General features: G+C 36.7%; 1 protein-coding gene across 1 annotated transcript; it reads right to left on the bottom strand.

The window, feature by feature from the left end:
- Positions 1 to 2198: 2198 nt before the first annotated feature.
- On the bottom strand, positions 2199 to 3427 carry LOC108379980 (uncharacterized). Its single transcript, XM_017636350.1, has 2 exons — positions 2953 to 3427; positions 2199 to 2866 (listed from the first exon to the last, which is right to left on the bottom strand). The coding sequence occupies exons 1-2, from the start codon at positions 3425 to 3427 to the stop codon at positions 2199 to 2201; spliced, it is 1143 nt and encodes a 380-aa protein (XP_017491839.1).
- Between the last annotated feature and the right edge of the window lie 7037 nt (positions 3428 to 10464).

Raw genomic sequence — 10464 nt, forward strand, 5'->3', positions numbered from 1 at the left:
ATGGAACGCCCCATATATTCTCGCCATATAAAATATACGGAATATTTCGAAACCCTGGAGACATGATTGAATATTTAGCAATTTCAAAAAATACATGTAAATTTCTGTTTTTGTACTTCTGCTATTTCTATTTGTATATTTTTCTATAATTCTAGTATTTGTGCATTACCCTAATGTTCACACATACATACATATGTACACACATAGCTATTGTGCGCATAACAAAAAAGCCGGCAGGCATCGCACAAACTTTCTTTAACCAAGCCACCTTAGTTCAACTAACATTTTTCCTATGGATTATATGCATACATATGTTCTGATACAATATCGCCAGATTCTGAGACTTAAATTGTAGCTGTTGATGCTGACAGTTTGCAGGTGATTGAGCGGCTTGTTCGCATAAAATTGAATTTTACAAAGACGACAATGCGCTCAAGATTGAGACCGGCATGCGTGGGAGGAACGTTTCACGAACGTATTGTAGGAAATGAGTAATTTAAAATTGTGAAAGCAGAGCAATCACTTATTGAATTGAGTATGTAAAAGAAAATGATTGAATAGGCGCAATTTTCCGTGAAAAGTGTTGTGTGAATGATTGAAGGATGCACGCGGAAGGGAAGTGAAAGCGTATGAAAGTTATTATCCAAAGTGGAATTACTTCTTTAAAATTTTGATGAACTACTGAAAATTTGTATTTCTTTGGCTTTCGGCTTAATCGATCATAGAATTTTTATATGAGTTCGTGTACGGCAATACTGGGGGTATTTAAAGTCAACAGAAAAAAAAATACCCAATTACCTTTTTGGACATTCCGTGCTCTAATATGGTCTTGCTTAGAATCTGGACAGAGAGTACGGGACTCTGAATAAACCCCGATAAAACAGAAGTAATTCTCTTCACAAGGAAACATGGGCTTCTTGCGCGCTCCCCGCTAATTTTCAAATGCGGGAAGATTCCTTTGAAGGAGAATTTTAAATATCTAGGACTCAAATTAGATAGGAAGTTTACATGGAAAACTAGTACAGAGGACAGGGTTAAGAAGCCCAACATTTCATTATACACATGCAAGCAAGCGATCGGAAGCAAATTGCGGTTAATACCTCGCATTACTCATTGGCTTTACCATTCTGTAGTTAGGCCTCTGGAATGCTTATATGGTGGCCATCAACTCAAAAGGCTAGTAATCTAAAACTCCTTAGTAAGGTCTCTGGTGATAAAAAATCTGCCTGCTGTATGTTTGGCAGGAAAAGACGTGGCCACCGCTTTGGCGCTCAGACTAAAATGTATGGCGTTATGGATAGATCGGTGGCTCAGCCACGCTTCTAAACTTCATGCCCTGGATAGTAGTGATAAAGAGATCGACTACTCAGCCCCTTAACCCATCTTCGATAGGCTCTTCAAGACAAAAACTCCGTCAAGACCATAGGGAAGGGGAAAATAAAATGTTTACAAGGATGTATCCAAGCTAGATAATACGGCTGGCCAAGGAGTTTTCTCTGAGTAATTAGGATTGGAATTTTCCGTACGAATTCCGGATCACAGCAGCGTTCATTAGGCAGAAGTTCTAGCCATAAAGCAGGTGGCGGTGTGCCTTATTTCACATGCCATAATGAAGGCAACGGAAAAATATCTTCTCGGATAGCCAGGCGGCCATCGAATTGATGAATGAATGCTTAGATCAAACATTGCACAGGAATTCCTAGTCGACCTAAATGATATTAGAACCGAATTTAAGATCAGCCTCATATGGGTCCCGGGTCATAGAGATATTGAAGGAAATAGCGGGGCCGATTAGCTGGCCAGGGAAGGTACCTACCCTCTACTGTGATTAGAAATAGCATTATCCAAGAGACCTATAGGTCATGGTTAGATGCGAGTACTTGTGTAATAGCTAGGCTACTATGGCCTTGAATTGATACCAAAAAAGCTGAAGTACTTCTCAGTCTTCCAAGATAAGACATTTCGAAAGTTACGAACTGTGGCTATTTGGTAGGCACTCTTCGAGACTAGATATATTCTCCCATGAACTTTATGGAAGTTGCAGAGATGAGGAAGAGGAAGTATCAGTCGGGCACTTGTTCTGCAGCCACTCAGATTTAGCAAAGAGCAGAGCAAGCTTTTTAGTTTAACAATTATGTTGCTATCTCACGGAATTATCCGGTGCAGGAATAAAAGCAATCTAAGGCTACATAAAAGCTTCAANCGTTGATGAATAAGAAAGTCGCGCGCTGCTCGCTGGCATAGTCGAAGTCAGCTTTGGCAGCCATATGACCGCGTGCTAGATAAATATTCTTGTTGGAGTTAAAATATTGGCTAGCATCACCTCCCAATTGTGAGTTAATGGTTGCCTCCTGTGTAGTTTGTTTGTATAAATTGTCAACGTTTTTGCCATCGAAGAAGCCAGCGGTTTGGAAAGTGATGCGATCTACGCCAGTTTGATAGTAGTTGCTGCCTGGATTGAGATCGTGATGCACATAACGTGTCACCTCTTCGTCTTCATCGAAGCAGACTTCGTACTGTTTGGCGAAACGGCTGGAGGAGATTTTGAAACCTACGCGCACCATAACGCCACCATTACATGAGGCGCCGGACTTTTCAGCTACAAAACCTGGCCAGGAATTGCAAGTCAGTTCCTTGAAGGAGTAAGTGGTGCCATCGACCTTGAAGTTGCTGCCACTGACGCAGGTGGCGGTGATGAGGGTTTTGGAAATTGATGAAAATTTGCCAGGGCACCACATCTCCAATGTCTTGCCCGTATCAACAACCATAACACCGGTGGCATCATAGGGATAGAATTCCTCTGAGTCTGTCTTCAAGTAAACAGGCTGCGGGCTGGGTAGGCCGCCGCGTATGGTTACTTTGCATTCTAAGTGGGGCGAAAGGGAATGATTTATACATACATATGTATGTTAAAAACTTGTAAAATTTTTGATATATTTTTTCTAAACTCACCGCTTGCACGTCCTTCAATAACTTGCGGCACTTCAGGTGCATTTGCGTAGACTTCCTCTCCGCCCTCGTTGTAGGGTTCTGGCTTCACGTAGTCCTCTTCACCATTATTCACTTGTGGTTCTTCAATTGCTTGCGGCACTTCAGGTACTTGTTCGGAGATTTCTTCAGGGCCCACATTGTAGGGTTCTGGCCTCACGTAATCCTCTTCACCGCCATTGATGGGTTCAACGTATAAGCCACGCTCGAAAATAGGCGCAATAATTTCTTGCTTATTCTCACTTAATGGCTCTGGCTTAGCATACTCCTTATCTCCAACGCTGATGGGCACGATCAGCTCTGGTGGTTGAGCATCGATCGCTTGCTCTGCACTACCAATTACACCGGCAGTGCAGCCCTGGAGGAGGCAGCAGCTGCCTGCTACGAGCAGCAATAACGTCGTTGTTAACTTCATAATAACCAATTTGGTTTTGGCCATCGCAGTCTAGATGGGTTGGCCTTAAATACCAAACTGATAAGAAATGGTAATAATGTGTCTTCTTCTCCATATTGCCACTATTTTTGCTCATTAAAGACGCTCAATTATTATTATTTTTTTTTAAATATATTTTGGCCATAAATTTGTAGGGATTTTATACGAAATGATAGGCGTTAAATCAGTGTGAAGTGTGAAGTATATCATGATTATTTTGCAATTCTTTCTTGGTTCTGTGATAGCCCGCCGGACTATCTGGCACTTACGTCCATTTAATTATCAGTTTAAAATACGCAGTGATTTCTTATCTTCAAGTAGTTTTCATCTAATGTGGGCACTCGTACAAACCGAACTCAGCTGGTACTTTTTCATTGATTATTGTGTCAGACTGTAATATTTCGTCGCTTGGCACGTAATACCTCGTATCCGCCAAATACAATAAAAATGCAAAAAAAACATTTTTTTTTCTTGAAAACGTTTGAATGGTGAATATAGGGCTGCTTTTACACCGTGCTATAAGTAGATACTTTATGTGCCTGAAATGTGATTGAAGACATTCAAACTTAACCTAAGCCCTGGTTAGGGAACAAGTGACCAAAGGTGAAAATATTTACTTTTGACTTGACCTTGGCTGAGCCTTTAGACTAATCTATTTAACCTACGGTTTTGATTTGTTAAAATTTGTTAAAGCTGGGGCTGCTTTCGCTTTAATACATTTGTAAATGCTAGTGGACAACGAGGTACGTTCCGATCCCGAAGCCACTACGTAAATTGTTGATGTAGGTAAAAATAAGAAGACTACTACTTTTATTAGGTATTCGACTCTGAATACCCTGATAAGAGTGGGCGCCAACATTTGCATAGGCTCTTAGGTCTCCTATCTTCAATCCCACGATGCAAGAGAGGCCATGAAGAACGAAAGCCTTGCAAGCAAGTTTCGATAATGCACCTGGGGTTTATATGAAAGACCGGAAATCCTTGCTTAAAAAACAGCGATCGGTGGTGGAGCAGCATTCTTCATTCTAGGTTAGCCAGGCATTGCTTTATTGAGGTTACATAATTCTCATTGGGGTTCTTGACCGCTGTAGCTAACTCGGCTGCATAGAGCGGTCGCAGTAGAGGTGTGTGAAAGCGAGTCTACGACAAGATAGTTGCATGCTTGGCGGTGAGGGAGGTGGTTTTATTGGCGCTGTGCTTGAACGCAACTGGTTGGACATACATTTATGGTAATTTACAGTCAGCGTCAAAAATATGAAAATATAGTTCGTTCAACAGAAAAAAACGGCAGAATCAATTTTTTTATTTTTTATTTTATATAGAACTAGGGAAAATTTAAGATATACGAAACAAATTTCATCAAAATTTTAAACTTTTCAATTCCATTTCTTAGCAAAATTTTTTAGTACGTAGTTTTATGGCACAATACATTTTAGCATAATGAGGTGCAATATTTATGTCCAGTTTTTTTTTTTTTTGATTTTTATGTTTCCACAAAGTTATGTTAGGTTTTTAAATAGCCAATATTTAGTTTTCAGTTGGCCAAATTTGTATTTTCAGGTCTATAATTATCAAAACACCAAAAATCTATTTTCAGTACCTAAATCAACAAAAATTGAGGTTCAAGATTTAAATTGTAGATAAAATATTAATTAAAGTTTTAAATATCGAAAATTTATGTGCAGTTTTCAGACTACCATACGTTTAAGTCCACGCTATAAATTGTAAAAAAGTTGATATTCCATTTATGAATAGATAATCAAAAATGTATGTCCACTTTCCAACTACCAAAAATTTATGTCCAAGTTTTAAATTTGAGAAAAAATTAATGTTCAGCATTTAAATGGCCAACAAAAATTATGTCCAGTTTGTGAATAAAAAAAAGGTGTAAAGTATATAAATAAACAAAAATGTATTTCCGGTTCTTACTTTCGACCATTAATGAGGCATTTTCTTTTTTTTTTATACGAATCGAAAATTTTAAATTTTTGTACAGAAAATGACAGGCAATTTTCATGACTTTCGATTCGTATGAAAACAAGAATACACCCCAATAAATGAAAACTCTAAAGCTGAGTTTCATTAACCAAGTTTTTATAATTCTCATCATTGCTCTAATTTATCGTAGGACATATCATTATTTTGACGGGTTTGATCAGGCTATCTGGGATGTCAAAGATAAGAAATATTTTTTTTTTTTTTTTAAATAAATATTGGTTAAAATGTACATATATGTATACTAACATACGTTGACAGCATGAATGAAATTAAATTATATTCTTATCATAGCTACTTTATATTTAGTATTGATGTAGATAAGGGTGCTCCTGATAAATATAAAAATCCAAAAGTTGCATGGGGCACTCTTTTACTTTGTTCCACGTAAAAAATAGACATCCCAAAAATTTAAAAATTTTATTTAGACTTTTTTTATACCGCAAAAATTTGAACTTCACATCTGATTAATTTGACATGTTATTGACTTTTACTTATAAAAATTGATAAAGTTGCTGAGTTATAGCCGGTCGAAAGGTACTTTTGCGATTTAGAAAAACTAATAATAATTTTTTCAAACCTTAAAAAGTTGTTTCAAATTGTTTAATTTTTGTGGATGTCTTTCTTTTGCGCGCAGAACATAAAATTTAAATGTTGATATTTTAAGGACCAACCTAATGTATGTATGTAAACATTTGTACAAACATCAAAGCTTCTCTGAGTTAAATAATCACGACACGTGTGCGTACAAAATAAAATACGTATTTATCTAGAAATTATTTTGGTTGAAGTTGCTTTCTTGAGCAATCTCGTGAAATTGGTCTTTTAGTAGCAGGCACATCTTCATTTTCCAAGCTGAGTATTAGGATTTTCTTTAGATTGGTATTGTAATGGTAGAAGCTTTGGAATCTATTTCTATGTTGCAGTGCTTCCTAATCGCTGTCCGTAATTCAATTAGCGAATTTTTGCGCCATTTTGATGCACTAGTCGCGGAGGTTATTTGTCTATGTGCACCCTATGTTGATTGGTCGAACCATTTTGATTCTGTAATGAATCTACCAATTTTGCTTACGGTAGTTCCTGATAGATCGGTAAATTGTGCTTCTAGTTGTTTACCTAATATTTTATGTGTGATATTCGAAAGGCATTCACAAAAGAAGTGCTGGAGACTTTCTTTGCTATCTTCTAGCTGACAGCTGCGGTAAATCCTATTAACTATCCTATTTTTGCCTCAAGTTTTTCTAGGGCCAGTGTCGCGAGATGTTTGCTACAATTCTTTACGCCTCTGTTCTTGATATGCTAAGCAGGTTCAAGGTGTTCGTCCTGTTGTAATCAGGTCTATCTGACCACTTGTCTCTAGTCAGTTCAAGGGAATGCAGGTTAATATCTCTTTGGACTATTCCAAAGGGGGCAACTTAAGGCTTCGGATTCGCCCAAAACGATTTCTGCATCCGGCAATTTAGCAGCCGTCTTATTTGCATGCAATATTCCTATGTCTGGGAGAATTTCAGATCTACTTAGATCCTTTTGATTCTAACCCCTTCATATGAGGTTTATTACCACATCTCGTCTCCAAACGTTAGGCGTTTTTTTGCGAAAATCTTTTTTATAGAGAAGTACATTCGAAGGCTTGACATTGTCTGCAAAGGGCTAATCGCTATAATTGAGCATTTTTAATATTTTTCAGTCCAGGAATAAACTGGTACGTACCTCTAACTACAGGGGCAAGGCGTTGGCCAAAATTGTTTAAGCTTTTGTTATGCTATCTTCAAATCAGTGTCGTAAAATAAATATGTTAAAGTTTTAAGCCTTAAATACTTTATTTAACAGTCACGGTTGCTGCAGCACCAAAGAAATATCTATCAATTAATAAGTCAGTGCTACCAAAAGCTGTTGGCGACCTTCATTAATTAACATGGCGCTGGCGCTGACTTGTGGTATCTTATCTGCGACCATAAGTACAAACAAATTTTAAGAGAAAAGTTTGCGCACCGATCCCCGAAACACTTAGCGCCACACTCTAAGGTCGTGATTTGGTTTAGCGGCAGGCCGGCTTCTTCTTTCACGCACCTAATTGCGCATTCAAGCATTCATTCACTGAACATCCGCTTCCTAAACCACGACATTTGAGGGTTGAACGTGGCAGGTGGGCTTTTACGCGTTAGATTAGCAAACGAAAAGACAGGTTGGGAGAAAAAAATAATAAATGAATCAAACAAGCAGGCATTAGGGCAGCTGTGAAATGGCCATACGCCAGCTGGCAATCGCTAAAAGTGTTGGCGCTTCAATATGTCAAAGATTGGACATTGATATTAATTAATGGAAAATAAAATGGTCAATGATTTGGATAGGGAAAAAGTGAGAACAAGATCTAAAATAAATAAATAATAGTTGTACAAAACAGGACCAGCAACGACAAATACAATTAATCAGCGATGAAGGACGAGCAACAGGCAAATTGGCTAATTGTACAAAGAGCAGCCAAAAAAGCAAGAGACGTGTCGGAACACTTCAATGGTAATCATGGTTGCCGTTTTGGTGCAAATGGACTAAATTTGGTCCATTTCTTTTCGTTCGGTCCATTGGTCCAAATATTAAAAAATATATGGAAAGGTAGCAAAACTTTAATCATAGCATTTAGTACATGAAAAGAATATTCGATTTCAATCGAAATGATATTAAATTTCATGAAATTATTACAACACATATAGTTCTTTCTGATACGGATGCATCAATTTTGCCGCTACTCGACCAATTTTCAGCATTGATTAATGATGCAGACATAATTGAATTTCGATTTCGAAAATTGAGGCTGAGTGAAGGTAACTTCGAAAAATGTACCAATATAGAACGTGGGATCAAGTAAGTTTGATTAAAAATGGATGTAGAATTTGGTGATTTAGTTCATAACATTTTTAGTCTGCCTTACAGTTCCGCAGCAGCTGAGCAAAATTTTTTTGATTTTTGATATTTTCTTGATAAAGAGCAATAAACTCCACTCAATTTCCCAATGTAATAAAAACTGGTCCATTTCTTACCATTTGGTCATTTTTTTGGTCCGAAAAATAAATTGGAAATGGCAACCGTGATGGTAATTAAACTGAAAAGAATATTTTTCAGAAGAGCAGGGACATAGCTTGTCAAAGAAGCAACGGCAATAAATAAACTTTCGCTGGCGACTAACAAGCAAATGCTCAAAAATACTATAGCCGTTAGTATATTTCGAATAATTTGTGAAAATTGATGATTTTCGAGAATCAAAGAGAAAAGAGAAAACGGCAAAGCAGTGTAAAAAGCAAAGAGGATATTCCCTTGAGCAATACAAAAAAAAAAATGTTGACAACAAATTAACAACACCAATAACCATCAACCGGCGAACCATTGCCAGCGCGTTGGTTACGATGCTGGCGGTGTAGCGATACTTAACAGGTGCCAAGGCAACGAAGTGGAAAAAAGCCAAACCGGCAAGCAAAAAAAGAGAACTAGCAGATGAGAAAGAAAACAGGAAAATAAATGAAACTACGGTCAACATACATATTCGTTTAACGATTTAAAAGTAAAAGGACAATTGGGTAGTGGTAAATGCAGTAAGTAACTGAGAAGAAGAAGAAGAAGCAGAACGCGCCGTAGCAGCACTGAAACCACTGACCGAAAGATATCCACTGAGATAAACCAACTGTGAGTATAATTAATTTAATTAAGTAAACGAAGGTGAAGATGAAAAATATATATGTAATAACAACAACAATAAATTTGCCAGCGAAATGACTAAGAGAGTACAAAACCAATTAAATCTTTGTGGTACTTTCAGTGGCAACGTTGCATGTGCCGATTGCTACAAGGGAAATATATGAAAATTTAAATAAAAAAATTGTGTAAGAAAAAAAGTGTGTTAGCCTGGAAAATTAAACGCATCGAATGTGTGCCAACGTGGTAGAAGGAAAAGAAAGTGTGGAAAATCAAAATGATTAATGAAAGGTGAATAAGCAAATGAGTAAGTGGATAAATGTGTAATTTGAAAGTGGATATATGAATATTTATGCTCAGATGAAAACTTGAAGGCCAAAGCGGTATATTGGTCTTAATTGAAAAAATGAACAAAACCTCAGGGTTTTCATTAAAACCCGAGGCATTTACGCGTTGAGATGAATTTCCCTACCATTTTGGCAGTATGTAAAATTTTTTGTAAGTTAGAAACCGGAAATAAACTTTTGGTTATTTTCAAACTGGACATGAATTCTTGGTTCTTGAAAAACTTTGTTATTTGACAGCTGCTAATTATGGACAACTAAAAAGCTAGACATATTTTTGGTAATTTAAAGACTGCGAGTTTTAAAAGATGCACCAAAGTTTTTTTTTCCAACGTAAAAACTACACATACAAATTTTTTGGCATGACATATACTTTTGGGCAATTTAAAAGCTATACATAATTTTCTGGTAATTTAAAAACTAAGCATAATTTTGTTGCTACTAAAAAGTGGATATAGTTACATACGAATTTTTTCGGCATGACAAATATTTCCAGTTATTTAAAAGCTACACATGATATATGTACATAAATTACAAAAATTTTTGGAGCTGAATGATGTACATAAATTTTTGGTCATTCTAAAACTCGACATACGTTTTTCGCCATATAAAAACTGAACGTATTTTTTGACATAATCGACGGTTTTGGTTAATTTGACATGACATAAATTTTTAGTAGGTAATTTAATTGCTGACCATAAATTTGTAGAAATTCATTTGAAAACTGAATATAAATTTTTTGTCGCTTAAAAACTGGATACAAAATTAAAATAATGGTGATTAATGAATTTACATAAATTTTCGATATTGGAATATGAATCCAAATTACGAACGATAAAAATAGACAACGATCATGGAACGTGAGAACCTCTCAAAGCAACGTGAGAACCCCTTGTGAAGGAAGTGATGACCAACCCGTGTGGTGTTTTGGGCATGGGCGTAGCCAGAACGAAATTTAGGGGGGGGAAGGGGCCCATACAAAATAAAAAATTCAAAACCAATAACTTACTTATGTAC

This window comes from Rhagoletis zephyria, unplaced genomic scaffold, assembly GCF_001687245.7.
Source record: "Rhagoletis zephyria isolate East Lansing unplaced genomic scaffold, Rhagoletis_zephyria_1.1 Rzeph_scaffold_17899, whole genome shotgun sequence".
In the NCBI taxonomy this organism is placed as follows: domain Eukaryota; kingdom Metazoa; phylum Arthropoda; class Insecta; order Diptera; family Tephritidae; genus Rhagoletis; species Rhagoletis zephyria.